General features: G+C 38.6%; 1 protein-coding gene across 5 annotated transcripts in view; it reads left to right on the top strand.

The window, feature by feature from the left end:
• SUCLG2 (succinate-CoA ligase GDP-forming subunit beta) overlaps positions 1-22699 on the top strand; it is a 482508-nt gene that overhangs the window by 274030 nt on the left and 185779 nt on the right. Inside the window, exon 11 of one of the 5 annotated variants that reach the window (XM_023249938.2) lies at positions 451-1741. The exons of the other annotated variants lie outside the window; for them this stretch is intronic. Coding sequence (XP_023105706.1) covers positions 451-566 — 116 coding nt within the window. The 3' untranslated portion in view covers positions 567-1741. Of the gene's footprint in view, positions 1-450; positions 1742-22699 lie in introns of those variants that run through there. 5 annotated transcript variants of the gene reach the window in all.

The following is a 22699-nucleotide window of genomic DNA, read 5'->3' as shown; positions in this document are numbered from 1 at the left end:
CATATATGTGTATATGTGTATATACATATATGTGTATATGTGTATATACATATATGTGTATATGTGTATATACATATATGTGTGTATGTGTATATACATATATGTGTGTATGTGTATGTACACATATATGTGTATATATATACATATGTGTATATATATGTGTATATATATATACCCCCCACACACACACACACATATATATATATATATATATATATATATATATATATGTCTTATAATGCCAGACATTTGAGGTGAAAAAAAGGAAAAAAGTAAATTTTTCTGGTGGATACGTCTAAATAGCCAAATCTGAATCATAAAAAAGCTGAACCTGAGCTGTAATTGGTGAGACCTGGGTCTCGCACAATTTCAGGTTGTACGAAACTTTCCAGGGCCTCCACCTCCAGTTTCATTTCAGTGACTGTCCGTACCCCCCTGCCCACCTTCTAGGAACCAATGTCCACGAGGCCCAAAACATCCTCAGTAACAGTGGACTCCCCATTACTTCAGCTGTGGACCTGGAGGATGCCGCCAAGAAGTCTGTGGCCAGCGTGGCTAAGAAGTGACAGCTTCATCCTGACCCTTGGAGGAAGAAGGCCATTGTCTCATAAAAAAGAATGATTCATCACTATGAAGGAAACGGTCATCCGATTGGGGGGAAAATGGGTGAGGGGATGAGCCATAATCACTCTGTGAAAAATCTTAAATCTGCATTTTCTTGAATAAGATAGCTAGCCCACCTCAATAATCTGATGTCGCTTACAGTCTTCCGTGTTCTGTTCTCATACTTTTTGGTCACTGTGAACCTGCTCAGTAAGCATTGCTTGTTGCCGACTTTAGGGGAGCAGTCTGTTTGGCCAAGCAGTGTGTGTATATATAGAATTTGAGATCAGACCAATTCTACGATTTTTAATAACAAAAAATTCACATGCTCTAAAAAGTCAAACAAGATTATATTTAACAGCTTAACTTTCAAAAAGGCACAGCGAAGACATTCAAAACTGTTATACACTGCAACAGCTTTTACAAGTTTCTAATTCCAACGCACTTAGAAAGTCCATGAATGTTCCAAAACATGTTGTTGTACAGTGGAAGATCTACATTAATATCTCACACATGTATTCTACCATTTGCCTTAATAGTGAATATACTGTGTACCTCACACTAAAAATAACGCCAGAAGCCTTATTTGTGATTTTGGAATAGAAGCTTCTATTTCAACGTCAAAACCGAAGAAGGGGCGCCTGGGTGGCGCAGTCGGTTAAGCGTCCGACTTCAGCCAGGTCACGATCTCGCGGTCCGGGAGTTCGAGCCCCGCATCGGGCTCTGGGCTGATGGCTCAGAGCCTGGAGCCTGTTTCCGATTCTGTGTCTCCCTCTCTCTCGGCCCCTCCCCTGTTCATGCTCTGTCTCTCTCTGTCCCCAAAATAAATAAACGTCGAAAAAAAAATTAAAAAAAAAAAACTGAAGAATGCTGATTCTTATGGAAATCTCCATAATTAAGTCATTTCAAGAAGAGACAGCACTCAAGATCAAATTATGTTTTGTTGGTATCTTTCCTCCCCTCCTTTTTCCCTCCAGAATCTACCAGCTGGGAAAATGTAATTGAGAGAATCTGGCTTTTTTTTCATAATGCCTGTTTTTGTGGTGGGAAAGGATTTGAATTAGATCTTTGTTGAAATTTTAGTAAATTCTTATCTGTACACAAATTTAAATAAAATCCTATGTTTTGTAAGCTGTAAGAGCTGTGTATTTCTTGTGTTAGTCAATTTCATCCCTCAATTTTACGTCTTAGATAAGAATCCAAAATTAGAAAATTTGGGAGTGTTCCAGGATTATTTCAGTTTCACTCACCTTTATCAACAACCATTTCTGTTAGCAGAATATGCAATGAAAGAATAAAAATTATAAGCCCAGGTAAGTGTTACAGTGTCTAACAGGTTAAAATGTGACTTCAGTCTGCATAGCACTGAAGGAAATATAGGTGTAAAGTCATCCTATTTAATGAGGTTCAGTTGCCAGCATTGAAGGTCTTTCTCTTCATGTATGAATGTTTAGCAGACCAGACTTCTGTTTGTTTGGTCAGTTTACATTGTTCTCATAAATCTCACATATGGACAGCAGTTAAGATGTCATTTTTTTTATAGCTCCCTATTTGCCATGGAGAAAAAAAAACATTGAATGGATCAGTCTTACAGTCTTTTTAAATTGTTATGCAGTGAATGAAAAATATTACCAATGTCTTTTTAAATGTGGTTTGGCTTTTGATCGCTTAATAACTAGTTAGCAGGTAAAAGAAATAACATATACATTGTCAACTAGACAAAAATCAGCATATTTGAATTTTTTGCCCTTTGTAAAAGCTTATGTTCACATAGCTATATTTAATGTTGTTTCAAATGAAGCCAATTTGGAGGAGGAGATAAAGGAATGAAGTCATTCATGTGGTCAGTTTCTAACAGGGTTAATAGTAAGCAAATAGTCCTTTATTTTCAAATAAGTGTTTTTTTCCATTTTTTTTTTTTTTTTGTCAGAATTAAGTTCTTTTTTCCCTCTTGGAAGTTCGAAGTTTGAGTTTATGTCGTTCACATAATGTCTTGGGGCAGACCTCAGCATAGTTTCCATAAATATTTCTGGAATGAATCACTGGTATGTGTGTGTTGACCCAGCTATTGTGACTGATGACACAGGGTAGAATTAGGGACAGTTGGTGTTGGTAGTGTATCTAAAATCTTCCATATGTTACCTACACCAGCATTCCCTGTATTTCTTACCTTCCAGCATTCCTTTGAAGTCTGTTTCCTGATCTATATATAAGTATGAACAGTAATTTCCTTTAAATCAGATCAGTAATTTTTTTTTTTTTTAGGGAGAGAGAGAGTGTGTGTGAGCAGGGGAGAGGGGGAGAGGAAGAGAGAATGTTAATCAGGCTCCACAGTCAGCACGAAGCCCAATGCAGGGCTCTATCTCACGACCCTGAGATCATGACCTGAGCTGCAATCAAGAGTCAGATGCTCAACTGACTGAGCCACCCACACACACACACCCCTCCCAGAGCAGTATGTTTTAAGCTATTCTAAGCAAGAATATCCATTAAAGGAGGTGACAGTCCAATCATTGTACTATGCAAGAAGTTTACGGAGTAGTATACACTTTTTACCTGAAATGTTTTGCACATGAGATTTTAAAGATTTTGTTACTCTATTCATCCTTCTCCTGGAACAAACATCAGATTTAGAGGTGATTAAAGGCCTGACCCCTCCCACTTAGCAACATTCACTTTCTTTGAGTTGATTAACCAGTGGTATTTGTCCAGTCTCTTGCAATGACAAAAACCCAACTCAAACTTAAGAAAAATGGGGGAGAACTGTTTTGCTCTTTTGATTATAAAAGACAGGGGTTCCGGTTTCACTTAAGCCTGGATCCAGAGATTCAAACCCTCAGAACTTGGACTCTGCATCTCAGACCAGCTTGTGTCCATGTTGCTTTCGTTCCAGGCAGGCCATTTCCACAAGCTGGCAGAATGGCTGCTATTCATGCCTAGAACATGTTCTCAGGTTTAGCATCCCTGAAAGAGAAAGAGAGAAAGAGGAGATGAGAAAGAATGAAAGGAAGTAGGGGGAGACAGAGAGAGAGAGAGGAGACAGAGAGAGAGAGAGAGAAAGCTTGAGGGAGGGAAGAGGAAGGAAGGAGGGGAGCTACTCTCTCTTGGTAATTGTAAGAGACATTCCAGAATTGAGATGACCAACTGTTTTGGCCACGAAACAATCCGTGGGCCAGTCTTCTGGCCAGGAGTTTACAGGACTCTGATGAATCCTGTATGATGAATCCTCTGACGAATCTGGATTAAATACCTACCTTGTTGGCCTAAGGATGATACCAGCCTGACCCAAACTGCCGGACCTGGGAGGGAGGAGTAGCTCCATAAGGAAAACTAGAGCTCCAATAAGAAGAGTGTATTCAGGGAAGGAAAAATAACAGAAGACAACCATGCTCATCAACCATAAAGCAATGAGGCTGCATGAATTATTCCGTAAGGATGCTTCCAACTCTAGAATTTCATGATTCTGTTCTAGTAATTTCTTACCATTTCTTTGAATTACATTTTCACCTGTGCATACAAGTCACTAAGTTTTTGTTTATAGATGTTACTTGAGTCATCTAAATATTTGACCTTAGTTGATTTGTCTTGAACAGTAATGTCTAAGAAATAATGACATTGTGGCAATGAGCTCAATTTTGCTTTTGTATTTAAGTTGTAATTCAATTTGTAAATTAGTAACATTGCCAGGAAACTTTAAATGGCCTGGTTGGATCTGTGAGTCATTTTTAATTAGTTCTTTTATGAACTAATCCCCCTCAGTTTGTGGTCTGAAAGGGAAAGAAGTCATCCGAAAGAATTATATATTTTTTTATTCAAGATCTTAATAAAAGTGGGAAGAAAAATTTATGTTTTGACATTTCTAAATTAAACATTTAAAAGCCCGTGATCATTTGCAGGATGCAACCTATGTTCAAAAAATTAAGATAAATGGAAAACCGATAATAGTGGTTAAAAAAAAAAAAACGTTGGGAAGAACAAGGTATGTGAGAAGATAGTCTTCTATGGATATGTTCTTCAAGTAGATGTTCTTAAATATCCTTCTAGATCTGGAGTTGGCAAATTAAGATCTAAGCAGCTATTTGAGTAACTAGAGTTTTATTGGCACACAGCTCTGCCTTTTTATGCTTCTGTCGTCAGTGGTTCACGTCATGCTGCAGCAACAGAGGTTAGCTAGTTGTGACAGAGATTTTATGACCATAAAATATTTATTATTTGCTCTTTTATGGAAAAAATAAACAGATAAAGTCTATTTAGCTAGATAAATTAAAAAATATAATATTTCTCCAAAACTGACAGCAACAGATTATGGTTTCCAAACTGGGGAAAGGCAGACTTAGACATTAAAGTGAAACCAATGAGTAAGTAGGAAATAGGATCTCTGATCTTTCCATTTTAAATCTGGGGAGAAGTTAGTCTATGAAAGGCCATTTGCCATTGAAAACTTAGTTATGCTAATTTGCGTCTTTTCATCGCCACAAAAATTGCCTGCAGGTAGCTTGGTGTGCTATTGAACATATGCTGTTCTTGACTACATACGGGTGTGTTGGAATAATATCAAATCATGGCTATGAATATTGAGCTCACAAAGAGCTATAGCTATTGAGTCATCTTCAAAGTGGTCCTTGTTAGACATTGTTGCACATAATTTAATCTTGGGGTCCTGGAAAGATGATAAGAAAGTAAGAAAAAAGTCATTTCAGTGCACCTGCCGCCCACAACGTTGCTGCAGAGGCATTATTCCTTTTTACCATTGAGGAGATAGTAACATAATGAGATAAAAGTTGTTCTGGTCATGTTACATAGTTAGTGGCAAAAATTTAGACTTCTGGACTTCTGATAATTCTATCACTTCTGTGGCATCCCTGCCCAAAAGAACTTTCTTCACTGAGGGCAGTGATAAGTATTGACTCTATCCGATATGTAGCTGCTAGCCACAGGTGACTTTTGACCACTGTGAACTGAATTTTAAAGTCTGCTTAATTTCAGTTAATTCATGGCCACTTGTTGCTGGTGGCTACCATATTGGACAGCATAGTTCTGTAGTCTAAATCTGATGGGTTTTGGGATGTATCACTTTGACGTCAGAAGACTTCACGTTGATTTACTGCTTACTGTCTGCTAGGAACTTTACCTGTGTTACCTTCATCAGTCACCTTAGCAATTCTGTGAGTCTTTCATTCTTATTTTATGGATGAGAACCTTGTATCTCAGGGAAGGTAAGAACATGACCAAGAACACACAACTGGCATTTGGCTGGTCAGGATTGAAATTCTGATCTTTTGCATCCAAAGCCACTGCTCTTGGTTTTAAATCCCAACTCCGTATAGTTGTGCTGCTTGTAGTCATAGAAAATTTGAAAGAATGTTTGAGGCTAAGACATTTAGGAACCTGGGTTCTTGAATCTGTTTCCTTTTAAGTGTACCCTATACCTTGGGAAACACAAGTTAAAAGCCCAAAGATAATCTTATGCAATTGGACAAATAGTATGGACTACAATGGGAATGGCACCTTCCTGGATTTGCACAGTGCATAAGGCAAGGGCCCTTTTCCAGAGTCCTAATTCCAAGTGCCTTCTCATAAATCCATTGCCTTTCCCAATATACAAAACCATGATCACCCTATAAGACAAAAGGCGGGAGGTGAAGGCTGGAGACAGCATTATAACAGCAGTTGGAGAAAATGTAGCTAGCAACATCACCTTTCTTCTGGAGTATGTTACGTCCAAAAATGTTGTCTCAGATTTTGACATTTGAAAGAGGCCACTTGAGATTCTTAGGCACCTTATGCCGAACTTAACAAATCCAAAGTTGATTAGATTTCATATGCCAACTATGGGAAAATATGCTTTTTTTCCCCTTGTTCTTCCTTTGTGTGTAAAGAGGCAGTATATAGAGACATGATTTTTAACTGGGAGCTTGTTTATCTAACTTTATTTTCTAGCTAGCAGAGAAAGAAATGAAAGTCAATAATGTAGCAATCACAAAGATATCTGCTCTGAGGTCAGACAAAGCCTGGTGAGACAAACTGGAAGATTTGAAGTTTTTTTTTTAAGTTTATTTATTTTGAGAGAGAGCGTGCCATGCTCACGCTTGGAGAGGGACAGAGAGAGAGAGAGAGAGAGAGAGAGAGAGAGAGAGAATCCCAGGCAGACTTGTGCTGTCAGCACAAAGCCTGACTCAGGGCTTGAACTCATGACCATGAGATCATGACCTGAGCCAAAGTCAAGAGTCAGATGCTCAACCAGCTGAGCCACCCAGACACACTGATTTGGAGATTTTTATTTGGAGTTTGTTTTGAATTCTCCTTTAATATTGAATATTTGTGTGCTCTAAATCCTTATAATTATTTGCCCATTTTTAAAAGACCTTGTATTATTAAAAGCATACACTACAAACAAAGACTAAACTGCACTTCATTAAAGTTTTTAAAAATTTGCAGAAAACTTTTTCAGAGAGTAGAAGCAATCAGATATCTACCAGCTGATGAATGGATAAATGGGGTGTATTTATGTGAGGGAATATTATTCATCCATTAAAAGGGATGAAGCACAGAAATGGTATGGTATGGATGAACCTGAAAGCATTACTAAATGAAAGAATCGTGTCACAAAGGCCACATATTGTATGATTTTATTTATAGGAAATCTCTGGAATAGATAAATCTATAGACACAGCATGTAGATTGGTAGTTTCCAGGACTGGAGGGGAGAGGAGAATGAGGAGTGACTGGTAAGTGGTATAGGGTTCGCTTTTAGGGTGAATTTAGATGGTGGTGATGGTGCAAACCTCTTTGAATATACTAAAATCCACCGAATTGTGTACTTTTAAAGGGTGAGTTTTATAGCATATGACCTGTCTCAAAACATTTTAGATAAATGGATAGGTGGAAGACCTTGAATTAGAATTTCACGTGTTATAAAATTATTGGTTGGGTTTTATTTCCAGCTCTTGGTTTATATTATCTCATGAATATAGTCAGGTGACCCTACCAGTTGGTGCTCATTTTTGTATGTGTTCATGGAAAGAACAGTAGTCACCTTGCTTTCTAGATTTCAATGAGAAATCGGTTACTTTTTGAAAAATATCTGAACCTCTGTGTATAAACAATAAAGTCATTGTTACCCACCTTAAACACTATGTCATGGAATGCTGAGGTTTATTTTTCTTTTTTAAATGATCCCTAGTTTTACATATTTGGTTTAAAGTTTGCCTTTCAAAGATGCCCTTTGTGGGACTTTTTACACATTTATTAAATAAGAACCCTTTTAACTTTCTGTAGTTTAGAATATTACACAGTTTACGGGCATCTTGGTAGCTCAGGTGACTATGCGTCCAACTCTTGATTTTGGCTCAGGTCATGATCCGAGGGTCATGGGATCAAGCCCTGCATTGAGCTCTGTGCTGATCATGGAGCCTGTTTACGATCCTCTCTCTCTTTATCCTTCTGCCCCTCTCCCCTGTTCTCTCTCTCTCTCTCTCTCTCTCTCTCTCTGTCAAATTATATATGTGTGTGTGTGTATGTATATATATGATTATAATGTTACACGCTTTGTGTAACATTGATATTTGTAAGCTCTCAGAATATTGCGTGTGGGTTTTAAAAATATTTTTAAAATGTTTGAATGCATTGAAATGCATTAAACTATATTTTTCCATAGTTTTATTTTTAATTTTTACAAAAACCCAGTTGTGTTAACAATAAGCATTTTAGTAAGCAAGATTGGCAAAAATATAAGGAAATGGATATTTCTCTTTAGTTTGGCAATTGCTGTGTAATCAGGAAAACCTTGCTGGAGGGCAGTTTTTTGGTGCAGATTAACAGACTAAAAATGTTCATAGTTGCACGTCTTCAGGATTTGGAAATGGCTGTTGAATGGCTCCCAGTGACACAGAAAGAGACAACATCTGGGCTGAGCTGTCTGACTGAAGCGAAAGTGGGAAGCTCTATTCCAAAAGCAGAAATGATCTCAGGCCAGAGGGTTTCTCTCCTCACCACCATTGTGAATGGGGACAGCATACACTCCCAACTAGCTCCAGGTAGCCCTGTTCTGGGATGTGTAACACAGCCACAGAGGAGAGAGCGTGGTTTAGTTCTTCTAACTGAGACGGCAGATAGACTGAGTTTCTGTGCACCTCCCCACCAGCATTCCCACTGCTGGCACACAGACTTAGCAAACGAGTTGGTATGTCACTTCCCAGCCCCCAGAGTGGTGGAAAACTGCTCTCTGATTAGGTGGGCAGAGAACCGAAGAGAATTTGCACACACAACTTCAGAACAAAGCGTGGAAACATGGAATGATTGGTGTCAATCATGAACAAGAAAAAATGAAAGAGCATTTTACCACGTAGTAAAGGAGAGAGAGAGGAGCACCACACATAGCATACAAATGATCTTTTTTGGAAAAGCAACTATTCAAAAAGTAGGAAAAATAATTCCCTGGAAGACCTTCATGGTATAGAAGAACTTAAGAATATTAATTCAGTTAATAAACAAAAACCTGCTCAGACTAACTTCCAAACAGAGGAATAAAAGAAAGCTGAGAAAACCAAATGAGGACCAGAACAATATTCAAAAACTAATAAGTCACATGGGTCAGTAAATTTTAAATATCTTGTAATGCACAGGAGATCCTTATCCCTGCAGTGAAGAATTTCCCAGCCCCAAATGTCAGTAGTGTCAAGGTTGAGAAACCTGATTTAACTGCATTTGGTAATTTATGATAGTAAGTGTGGGTTATTGGTGTAATTAAAATGAAAAAAAAAATTAAAGGAATTTCCAATTTGAAAACAAGCAAACGGAGAGAGCGGAATAAAATGAAGTGTGATTCATAATGAATGTGGGGGGGGGGGAGCAGAATGAAGAAGTAAAAGCAATTAGGAGGAAATCATAGGGATAATCCAACATAAGGGTAACATGTGCCTTTGAGGTAGAGAATGAAAATGAGTTATTTAAAGATGTAATGGAAAATTTTATTGAAAAGAATGTGGAATTGTGCCTAAATATTTAAAGATAGAAATTCTCGGTGGCAGAGGGGCCAATATGGTGGCACAGCCTAGAAATTCTCTGCTTCTTTCGTTCCTGAAATGCAGCTAGATGAGCACCAAACCATTTTGCACACCTAGAAAATTTGATCTGAGGACTAACAACAATCTGTATAACTTCAGCCACAGAACTCAGCAGGTACAAGGCTTGGAGATGTGAACTGGGGGAGAGAGAAGCTGTGGAGAGTGGGGAGCTTTTTGTTTGTGGAGAGAGAGGATGGAGATGGGGGAGAGTACAAGAAAAGCACTTCCCACCAAAAGCATCTGGAGAGAAAGAGTGGAAACACCCGCAGAAACTGAACTAGAAGGGGAGAAAGGAGAAGGTTTTGTTGCCATTAGGACTCTATAAGCAGGGGCACAGAGTAAGAAACTCCACAGTTCGACAGCTGGCAGTGCTGTGGTGGAAAGAACGAATCCCTAGGAGCAGACAGAGATGTCCAAGGGGTCCTTGGGCCACATGGGGAGAGGAGTTTCCCCTGCCGGGAGGACATTTTGTAGAGGCCATGCAGCCTCCCCAAAGGCAAAGGTCTCAGCGGACCCCAGATTACAGCCATGTTTGCTGGTGTTAGAACAAAGAAGGTAGGTTTATGGAAAAGCCTGCTGCCAGATGGGTGTTGTGATTTACTATAATCCCTGAACCACTGCTGCTACACGATAGCACGAAATTTTTCTGGGGTGGGCTGGCACCTGACTGCCGTCTCTGGGCCTCTCCAGAGACCTGGTCGTGTAACATTACCAGGGGCAGGCTGGCACCTGGCCATTGCTTGGCGAGACCTTCCCCCAGAGGGTCGGAGTGAGTTCAAGCTGCAGAGCCCTCAAGTGAGGGGATTGGCAACACAACCCCATCTGAGATAAAATTTGGGAGGGAGGTGCCGGTTGGCAGGCTGATGGCTTGGTGGGAGACAGTGTAGAAGTGGGACACAAAGGACTCAAGTAAATAAAATCAAGAATGAAAGAGGAGAGATCACAACCAACCCTGCAGAAACACAAACAACAATACGAACAATAATAAAAGAATATTATAAGCAATTATATGCCAATAAATTGGGAAATCTGGAAGAAATGGACAGATTCCTAGAAACATAAAAACTACCAAAACTGAAACAGGAAGATAGATAATTTGAACAGACCATAACCAGTAAAGGAATTGAATTAGGAAATAAAAACCTCCCAAAAACCATGGTTTTCCAGGGGAATTTTACCACGTCTTTAAGAGGAGTTAATGCTTATTCTTTTGAAGCTGTTCCAAAAAACAGAAATGGAAGGAAAACTTCCAAATTCATTCTATGAAGCCAGCGTTACCTTGATTCCAAAACCAAAGACCCCACTAAAAAGACGAACTACAGACCAAATTCCCTTATGAACATGGTTGCAAAAATTATTAACAAGATAACAAGCCAACCAGATTCAACAACACATGAAAAGAATTATTCACCATGATCAAGTGGGATTTATACCTGGGATGCACAGCTGGTTCAATATCTGCGAATCAATCAATGTGATACATCATTTTAATAAAAGAAAGGACAAAAACCACATGATCCTCCCAATAGATGCAGAGAAAACATTCGACAAAATACAGCACACTTTCTTGATTAAAAACCCTCAATAAGGTAGGGATAGAAGGATCATACCTCACGATCATAAAAGCCATATACAAGAGACCCACCGCTAATATCCTCAATGGGGAAAAACTGAGAGCTTTCCCCCTAAGTAAGGTCAGGAACACAACAGCGATGTCCACTCTCGCCGCTGGTTTTCAACATAGTATTGGAAGTCCTAGTCTCAGAAATCTGGCAACACAAAGGAATAAAAGGCATCCCGATTGGCAAGGGGGTAGTCAAACTTTCATTCTTCTCAGACAACATGATACTCTTTGTAGAAAACCCAAAAGATTTCCACCAAGAAACTTCTAGAACTGATCCAGGAATTCAGCAAAGTCTTAGGATGTAAAATCAATGCACAGAAATCAGTTGCATTTTTATACACCAATAATGAAGCAACAGAAAGAGAAATCAAGGAATCCATCCCATTTACAATTGCACCAAAACCCATAAAATACCTAGGAATAAACCTAGCCAAAGAGGTGAAAAATCTATACACTGAAAACCATAGAAAGCTTATGAAAGAGATTGAAGAAGACACAAAAAAAAATGGAAAAATATTCCATACTCATGGATTGGAAGAACAAATATTGTTAAAATGTTGATACTACCCAAAGCAATCTACATGTTTAATACAATCCCTATCAAAATAACACCAACATTGTTCACAGAGCTAGAACAAACAATCCTAAAATTTGTGCGGAACCAGAAAAGACCCCGAATAGCCAAAGCAATCCTGAAGAAGAAAACCAAAGCTGGAGGCATCACAATCCTGGACTTCAAGTTATGTTACAAAGCTGTAATCATCAAGACAGTATGGTACTGGCACAAAAACAGACACTTAGATCAATGGAACAGAATAGAGAATGTAGAAATGGACCCCACAAATGTATGGCCAACTAATCTCTGACAAAGCAGGAAAGAACATCCAATGGAATAAAGACAGTCTCTTCAGCAAGTGGTGCTGGGAAAACTGGACAGCAACATGGCAGAAGAATGAACCTGGACCACTTTCTTACACCATACACAAAAATAGACTCAAAATGGATAAAAGACCTAAATGTGAGACAGGAAGCCATCAAAATCCTAGAGGAGAAAGCAGGCAAAAACCTCTGTGACCTTGGCTGCAACAACTTCCTACTCAACACGTCTCCAGAGGCAAGGGAAACAAAAGCAAAAATGAACTGTTGGGACCTCATCAGGATAAAAAGTTTCTGCACAGCAAAGGAAACAATCAAGAAAACTAAAAGGCAATCAGCAGAATGGGAGAAGATATTTGCAAATGACATATCAGAGAAAGGGTTAGTATCCAAAATCTGTAAGAACTTATCAAACTCAACACCCAAAAAACAAGCCAGTGAAGAAATGGGCAAAAGATATGAAGAGACACTTTTCAAAAGACAGATGGCTAATAGATACATGAAAAAATGTTCAACGTCACTCATCATCAGGGAAGTATAAACCACAATGAAATACCACCTCACACCGGTTGGAATGACTAACACCTCAGGCAACAGCATATGTTGGTGAGGATGCAGAGAAACAGGAACCCTTTTGTACTGCTGGTGGGAATGCAAACTGGTGCAGCCACTCTGGAAAACAGTATGGAGATTCCTCAAAAAATTAAAAATAGAACTACCCTATGAACCAGCAATTGCACTACTAGGTATTTATCCAAAGAATACAGGTGTGCTGTTTCAAAGAGGGCCATGCACCCCAATGTTTATAGCCACACTATCAACAGCCAAAGTATGGAAGAAGCCCAAGTGTCCATCAACAGATGAATGGATAAAGATGTGAGATATATATATATATATATATATATATATACACACACACACACACACACACACACACACACACACACACACACACACAATGGAGTATTACTGGGCAGTCAAAAAGAATGAAGTTTTGCTATTTGCAACTATGTGGGTGGAACTAGAGGGTATTATGCTAAGCAAAATTCGTCAGAGAAAGACAAATATCCTATGACTTCACTCATATGTGTAATTTAAGATACAAAACAGATGAACATAAGGGAAGAGAAGCAAAAATAATATAAAAACAGGGAGGGGGGAAACATAAGAGACTCTTAAATATAGAAAACAAACAGTCGCTGAAGGGGTTGTCGGTGGTGGGGGGATAGACTAAATGGGCCAGGGGCATTGAGGAAGACACTTGTTGGGATGAGCACTGGGTGTTATATGTAGGGGATGAGTCACTGGATTCTACTCCTGAAGTCATTATTGCACTATATGCTAACTAACTTGGATGTAAATTTAAAAATAGAAATAATTTTTAAAAAAGACAAAAATTCTCAACTTCAGGATAAAAACGAGAATCCTTCAGGTTTCCTGAGGGCACATGCAACCAAGAAAGCAAAAAAGAAAGCATTCTGGACTTCTGTTTCTCTCCAGCCTCTTTTAATATCAGTAGACAATGAAACGCAAAATTCTTTAAATTCTTAGGAAAAGAAAGTGTTACCCAAGAATATCTTAACCAACAAAATGAGCACTTTTATCATATTATTGTCTGTGAGAGAGAAAGACTGGGAATAACTTCAGTATCGGAAAGTAGTGAATTGAACAAATAAACTGTATTCTACCTAAGCAATGGAATGCTATGTAGCCATTCAGAATGATGAAGAAGGCTTATTTGTGAAACAGCATACATATTATATGCTGCAGAGGGGCAGTAACAAAACAATATATATGATCATTTTTAAAAATTTATCCATTATCCTTGTGTTTATATATGTAGAAATAGAAAATTGATCGTAAAGGTATAAACTAAGTTTGCTAGAAAAATAGGTGCCTTGTTTTCTTTTCATTTAACTTAATGGTTCTCAGCCGGGGGCAGTTTTGATCTCCCCGGAACATCTGGCAATATCTGAAGACATTTTTGTCTGTTGCAACTAGAAGAATGCCAGTCACTTCTAATAACACTGAGGATGCTGCAAAGCCTCCTCACATACATACAGCCCTCCACAACAAAAAGAGTATTCAGCCCGAAATCAGTAATGCTGAGATTGAGAAATGCCGGTTTCATTGTATTTATGAATTTACTATCGTAAGTGTGGGTTACTGGTATAATAAACATGAAGTTACCATAGAAAATTACTATATAATGTGGAACTGGAGAAGAGTTTGCTTAGTAGATGAATGTATTCAACTCAAAAGGATATAAATTAATCTTTTCAGTCTCTTGTTAGGGATCTTGGATTAATTTGCAGTGCAAATCATCTATAAGAGTGCAAACTTGTGTAAGTTATACTGTTCTTTTAAATAACATTCTCATCGGGGAGAATATATATTAAATTTTGAAAGAAAGGAAAATATGGTCAGTACAGACCTTGAGTAAGTGTTGGTTTCTAAAATGGCCTATTTAAATAACATTTAAAAATCTCTTCATTCACTTTTCATTGTAGTTCTCAGAATAAATGCTAATTTTAGTCTTAGGCCTGGGATTGGAATAATTACTGATTCTCAACAAGCCCAGATTTCATGGATATGCCCCCCACTTTTGCAATATTTTGAATTATTTTTTGCTATAATATGAGTTGTGATGTATTAATGCTTTCATGTTGTTTGAAGTCCCTTGCATGTTTGAAGTGTGGTATCTAAAATTCTAATATTTGAAATTGTGCCACAGAGTGTCCCAGCGATGAGTGTCAAAACAGTATATGGATCTATGTTGAGGCATTTAGTTGGGGATAAAACTTGCTGTTTAGGAAGAAGCGTAGTATAGGGACCAGCCAGAACCTGAGAAACATAACTGGATAAAGGGAACATGGCATAGCTTTGCCTCCTCCATTTACGAAAAAGCACGTTCTAGGTTGTCAGCCCTTCTTGCCAAACTGCCACAGAGTCCTGGACGGGACCCAGTACTACTCGACGTCATCACCACTGGTGCTCATGTCGTAAATATGGCTGGTGGGTTTCAGGTTCTTCTGAGTATGTGAATCCTGTATCTAAAATCCTAGTGCTTGAAAGTGTGCCATGAACACCAGACCTCTTCAGGATCACTCTCCCAGCAGACGCCATTTTAAAGTAGAGCTTGAAAAATGTGGCTAATTAAGTTTAATTCAAACAAATGTTTGTCTCACATCTGTTCCTCACTGGCAAGATGGCAGCTGCTGGGAGAAAACAGATTAGATGAGGACGGACCCTCTACTGAAGGAGTGGATAATCCAGATGTCCTTAGAACCACTCACTGGAACTTGACAGGATTTTTAGCCATGATGGAAAATGAAACCCTAGAGAAACCTGACAAGAATTTCCCAGAGATGATAATCATACCATGTGTTCTTGTAACGTTTATGTCGGTGTGAGGGGTTTTTACATCTTAAGGGCAGATTTTATGTACTGAAAAGATTTTTTATTTTTTATTTTTTAAATTTTTTTTTCAACGGTTTTTATTTTTATTTTTGGGACAGAGAGAGACAGAGCATGAACGGGGGAGGGGCAGAGAGAGAGGGAGACACAGAATCGGAAGCAGGCTCCAGGCTCCGAGCCATCAGCCCAGAGCCTGACGCGGGGCTCGAACTCCCGGACCGCGAGATCGTGACCTGGCTGAAGTCGGATGCTTAACCGACTGTGCCACCCAGGCACCCCCTGAAAAGATTTTTTAAAGATTTAAATTGGTATGAAAGTTAATAACTGAGTTATAAATTTTAAAGCCTACTAACTAAAGTTATCGATCTTCTTGTTCTATTTCTAAATCTATCCAATTTAATCTATCCAGTCCCCTTTTAATGGGCCCTTGGTTCGTGCTTCAGTCTGTTTTTAAACTTAGATTCTTTTAAACATGCAAACTGTGCAAATTTAATATATTCTATTTCATTTTTGAGTGTTCCCAATTTTACAACAGGCCATCCGAACTACTTAAAGCAATTCCCTTAATCTAATAAAGTTAAAAATAGTCATTCTTAAATTATCTTAAATGTGCTCATATTGTTTGTATACTTAGTAAGATTTCAGTGTAAAATCTTGTGTGTTTTTCAAGTGTTCACTCCCACATCTTAGATTGGAAACGTGATGCTGACCTGTTAATCTAAACATCTCTTACACCTGATGAGTACACAAAACACCACATTCTATATATGCAAAAGTATTGAACACTTGAATGTCTTAAACGCTTCTCTGCTTACCTCTGAGCCTTTGTGTGTTAGCTGCAGTTAAAATAGCACGTCACTTGGGCCTGGACACAGGAGGGTGAGACACTTCCTTACAGCCTGGTGAAGGTGGAGTTCATTGTAAGCTCCGTGCTCAGCCTTTGCTACCTTGGCTAGGAGTGGGTTACAGGTTGTTTGTGTGGTGTTTGGCTGCAGTCAGGAAGTGGCATTCTTGACTGTTTTCTGTCTTGGTAGGCTGCTCTTTTTCTTGTCCTTTGTCTAGGGAGAACTGCTTCTGTTGGGACTTTTCTCGCCTGTACCCATTGGCATTTCCAGGTTACCAACTTCGCCAGCTCCAAGTTTAGAATATGGGGGGCAAAAAACCTCCAGGAAAGTCACTTTTATGTTCTTTGCTTCCTGAGAACCTTTTTGTTCTTTGTTTCCTGAGATGTCTAAGCGATCTCCTTTTCGTCACCTGTAAGGCTCATCTTATGTTTGTCTAATACATAATGTGCAAGATTTATATTTCTTATTGGGAGAAAAAGAGGAAGGCACATCTCCATTTTCTTTACAAGTAGAAGACCCCCTTCTTACGCATTTGAACTGAGTTCATTTAGGGGAAGAAAAAGTGTCATTGTTCTCTATGATTTTTTTCTGAGTTATCATTTGGGTTTTTTTACTAATTTTTTTTTAATGTTTATTTATTTTTGAGAGAGACAGAGGCAGAATGCCGAGTGGGTTAGGGGCAGAGAGAGAGGGAGACACAGAATCCGAAGCAGACTCCAGGCTCCGAGCTGTCAGCCCAGAGCCTGATGCGGGGCTCGAACTCACGAGCTGTGAGATCATGACCTGAGCCGAAGTCGGAGCCACCCAAGCGCCCCATTTGGGTTTTTTTTAACCATTAAAATAAATCTCAGTCATGCTTTGTGTTAAAAATTATTTGAGATTAAAAAAAAAAAGTGTAAAAAAATTAAAATCTTTCGTAACTCTCCTGCTAATGTTTTACAGCTTGGTATGCTTCCTTTCATTAATTTTTCAATGCCTAGGGAGATAGACAGATTTGTTTTACTGTTTAGGATTTTACTATGTGTAGCTTTGTGTCATTTTTCTTTTAACATTACATTATGAGCATTTTTGTAGCCACCATCACCTCTTTAATTATCTTCTGAAAGTAGCAAACAACCTATAGAAGTGAGACAAAACTCCTGTTTGTTAAATATAGAGCATGCTCTCTACCTGGATAGTTCTGTTGAGAAATGTGTTATTATATAGTGATACAGTAAAGGGAATATACATTTCCAGGAAGGAATAAAGCATTATATATGCTAATACATTTATTTACTCAATAAAATCTTATATTTGAATTTTTTTAATGTTGATTCATTTTTGAGAGAGAGAGAGAGAGAGAGAGAGAGAGAGAGAGAGAGAGAGAGAGTATGAGCAGGGAAGAGGCAGAGAGAGGAGACACAGAATACGAAGCAGGCTCCAGGCTGTGAGCTGTCAGCACAGAGCCCGACGTGGGACTTGAAGCCACAAAGTGTGAGATCATGATGTGAGCTGAAGTCGGATGCTTAACCAACTGAGCCACCCAGGCACCCCAGAAAATCTTATATTTGAAGGAGTTAGTGTTAATGACCGTGGAGGCTCTAATGAGCCCTGACATTAATTAGACATCTGTGAATTTCTGGACCCTTTGAGAAAAGTGAGCTCTTAACTTGCCTCTATACAAAGATTTATCCCAGTGGATAATATTTCAGGGTTCTAACTTTGCTTTCCTTCTTGGATGGGCAAGAAATGTTCAGTTTGAACTCCTGTCTTTGGTTGGGTTTGATTGGAAACAGAACCTGACACAAAGATTCTTTTGCAAGTGATTTATTGAGGTCAGGTTCTCCAGAGAAGGATAAGGGCACTGAGAGGAATGGCATAGTGTAAAGGGAGGGACTAGACAAAGATGTGATGTCAAGGGAAGCCTAGCTTAGCATGGTCTCATAGGAGCTCTAGAGCATAAATTGCACCACAGAGGTTGTCTCACCCAGAAGGGAGCAGGCCAGACTATTCAGTACCTGCGTTGGTCAGTCACTGGTTATTGGTTTCCCCTGGGGCTGGTCTGGGTAATCTCTAAGGTATCTCTGAATGAAACAACTCCTGTCACTCAAGGCCATTCCTCTGGAGAAGGATACAGATGTTAGTTGTTCACCGTCACCACCCACGGAAGGTGAGGATAGGTGCATCTTCTACAACCCCTTTCTTTATTCCATAAAAACTAGTGCAAGTCACAGTATTTGGCATTGTCCACTGCACTAGGGCACACTGGAGCACCAAGAATTGTGTCCTCTAACCTCCTGGACTCTGCAGTCTAGTGTAGATGACAGACTTCACAATATCACAAAAATTCGTGTGTAATGATAAGCAGAAGACATATCAGTAAAAAGTGCTCCGATATAAAGTAACATGAATATATTATAAAGAAACTTTACTTACCCTGCGGTGCAAGGAAAAGCTTTTGAGCCAAGAACTGATGAGTAAATATACTCAACTAAGAAAGTGACGAAGGTAAAGGACTAGGGAGAGAAACACAGGAGATAATTTCGGGTAGAGAGGGAACAGTGTTTGCAAGGACCCTATGTGCGTGCACATTCTCTTCAATAGATATGTCTAATGTTGGTGAAGTTCAGAGAGAAGGAAGAAGCGTTGCTGACTGTGCCCAGTCAGTTGCCACAAGAATGCTGTATAACAAATCGTCTCAAAACTCCGTGGCTTAAAATAATAGGCCTATATTTTTCTCCTGAGTCGAGTCAGTGATTTAGATTATACTCTTGCTGGTTTGGCTCATCGCGTGTCTGGGAGCAAGCTGGCTGATGGGTGATCTAGGTTGACTTTGGCTGGAACACCTGGGCAGTTTGACTCTGTTCCATATGTCTCATCCTTCAGCGCCCTTGCTGGGACGTGTCCTCCTCACAGTCACAGAAAAGCAAGAGCAAAACCAAAAATATGCAAGCACTTATCAGGTATCTGTTTGCATCACAACTGCTAACACCCCATTTGCCAAAGCAAGTCACTTGACCCAAGTCAGACTCTATCGATACGGTAAATACACTCCAGTTTTGATGGGAGTTGCTTCAAACTCCGTGAACAAAAGGCATAGATCCAGGAAAGCACAAAGAATTGGGTCATTAATGGAATCAAACCAGTAATAGAGAAGCAGGCAGTGGCCAGACCATGTTGGACCTTACAATCTGTATCAGAGTTGCTGTAGCCCACACGATGGCCCATTTGCAAATCTGTGGCAGAAATCTGACCTCTTTGTCTCCTCAGTTCTGCCTTAGGAATTAACCCGTGTCATCAATTGCATCATTTTCCTTTTTCACCTATAAGCTGCAATTGTATTTACTCCACATAACCCCTATCCTAAGACATCTGTCTGTGCCTTGTTCATGATTCATGGTTTCTTTTTCCTTTCCTGTACCACTTGATTTGGAATTTAGTGTACATTTTGCATTCCTGTCGGAAGCTCAAAGTGATTTATACTCCGTGCATTAACTAAGTTGTCAACTACTCCTTTGAGATAGTTATGTATCACAATAGATGTTAGAGAGCTCTATAATAGAAAAGCATAATTACCATTTATAGGTGCAGCCCAGAGAGGTACCAAGAGGTTCTTGAGTGATATTTTCCCCCCAGTATCTCATAAGTCTACGACTGAACAATTGGACTCGAGAGCCCTGTCTTCCAGTCTGGGCTATATTATAGTCACTCTATTCTATTTTTTAAAGAAAATCTTGTATGTAGTTTCTATTTCTGTCTGGAGATAAGAAAGTTCATCTGTTTCATGCTGCCTTATCTAAATGTCCGCAATCTGAGGGGGACCATGGAGTTATTTTCCTAGCAAATAAAGGAGAGGCAGGAATAAAAAAAAGTATGTTCTTCTTGGCATACTCCATCGGCAAGAGAAGAACCAGCAATACATTATATTCCATCAATGAGTGAGAGTAAATCCCATAATCTTGTATGTCTAAATATATTGCAAGAAAAAAGTCATGAGTCTATAACTCTAATTTCAAGTACTGTTCTGAAAAACAAGGAAGTTGTATGTACTTAGAGCAAGAAATGGAAAACTCACATGAGAGTAATTGCTTTCCAAGAGCATGTCACTGACCGAAATCTGAGTAAGTGTGCTACTGGACATCTTTTTATGTTAAAGGCTAATTTTTCTAGGAAACCTTTGCTAAAATTGCTTTCATAAATTAATGACTGTTGTCAAAAATTTTTTTGACACTGAAGTTCAGCCTCCTGGTAAAGTAACTGAAAAATTGAAGAGCATGGATTATACCTTTCCAATCTCCCAAGAATATTTTAGGATTGTGTTTAGGTAGGAACATTGTGGAACACATGTACTTCTTTGGTTGAGGCATTTGAAGAACCATGGGAAAGAAGAGAAAGTGTAGTCAAGGACTATGATCAGATTTTCCAAGAGCGTTGGCTTCTTAATAAGATGGAGAATGGGCCATTGGGCCTTTCTCTTTAGACATCTTATGTGACATCCCTCGTAAACCCTGCTTATTGTTTGGACTTTGATGAGAAGGAGGCAGAGAGTTAAGGTTCTAGAGCCGTCATCCTGTGGTGGCTTCTCTCCAGGCCTGACTCCAAGAGTGCAGTTGCTATTGAAGAAAGAAGGTTCTTCAGGTTATCCCATTCTGTTTGGGAAGAAAAGTTGTGGTTTTTGCATTAAATTCCCATTTTGAAAATAAAAAAAGAAACTGCTTTCAGAATGCTATGTCCATCACAATTTTTTTTTTTTGCTCCAACTCATGAAATACTGTTATAAGCTGATTAAACAATAAGTAATGTACTTATTTCACATAACTAGAATCTGAAGTTCATTCTGGGGTTGGTTTCTTTGGGGGCTCAGCAATTTTCTTGTGACCTCCTCTGATTCCCTTGGTTTTGTCCTCGTGTTCCAATATAGCTGCCACAGCACCAAGCATCACTTCTTCAGAGTATAGCACCCAAAGACAGAGAAGGGAAGTTTCTTGTTTTGTGAAAAGTCCTGGGTTGGGGGTGGCGGTGGGGGAACTTTCCGGGAAGTATTATAGCACAATTTCCCCTTTTCTCGTCCTTTTCACAAGGAATTGTCTTAGGTCTATGCCTACCTAAATCACTAGCAAAGGGAATAGAATTATATTACTCCCAGATTAATAAAATTTTAATATCTGTAATATGTCTCCTTTTTGGTATTCTTAGTCTTTATTTATGCATTCTCTTGTTTTGTTTTGTTTTTTTTATTAGCCTTTCTAGAGATGTTTAGTTTTTCCAAGAATCAGTATTTGGTTTTTTAATCCTTCCTACTGTATTTTTGTTTTCTATTTTGTTCATTTCTTGATAACGTTTATTATGCTTTTTCTTCTGAAATTTAGGGGTTTTCTAAAACATTTTTGTAGATCTTAAGTGTAAATACTTAATTCATTTATATTTAGCGTTTTTGATATGAGTATATGGATTTAAACTTATCTCTAAGTATTTTTACTTTAAGCTTTTATTTAAATTCCAGTTAGTCAACATACAGTGTAATATTAGTTTCAGGTGTACAATTCAATGATTCCACACTCGCATACAATACCCAGTGCCCATCCCAAGTGCCCTCATCACCTATTTCATGTGTCCCTCCCCTCACCTCCCCTCTGGTAACTATCAGTTTGTTCTCTGTAGTTAAGTATTTTTAAAATCGATTTTCCATTAGTTTATGTTGCCTTTTCACTGGTTTTCTGTTCCAAATATTTGATAATTCCCTCACTGTGGTTTTCCTTTTGGCTCACGAGTTACATAAAAGTGAATTTTTTTTAATGTTCTAAATATGTGGTCTTTTAGCTGTCTTTTGATTCTTGATTTCTGGTTTAATTACTATCAGAGAACATAGTCTGTGTGCTAGTGAAGCCTTGAATTCTGTTGATATTTTTGTGACATAGTCAATTATTATAAATGGCACATTTGTATTTGAAAAGAATATAGTGGTAGAGGATTCAATATATTGCTATTAAATAATAATTTTGTTTTCAGATCTTCTCTATCCTTAATTTCTTTTAGCTTGATCTATCCATATTTAACAGAGCTATGTTAAAACTTTTCAGTTTAAATTTGTCTTTCTTTTTGGGGTAGTGTTGTTAGATATGTGTAAATTCATGATTATTATATCTTTGGGGGAGTTACTGTTTGTATAATCATTGATATTACTCTTCTTTATTTCCAGTAATGCTTTGTTTTTGGACTTAGGTTCTGTTTTGCCTGATGTTAAATTATCGCCCCAGCTTTGGGGGGATTACATTTTACTGACATATGTT

The sequence above is a fragment of the Felis catus genome, chromosome A2 (genome assembly GCF_018350175.1).
Source record: "Felis catus isolate Fca126 chromosome A2, F.catus_Fca126_mat1.0, whole genome shotgun sequence".
In the NCBI taxonomy this organism is placed as follows: Eukaryota; Metazoa; Chordata; class Mammalia; order Carnivora; family Felidae; genus Felis; species Felis catus.
This window is presented reverse-complemented; position numbering and strand designations above follow the sequence as displayed.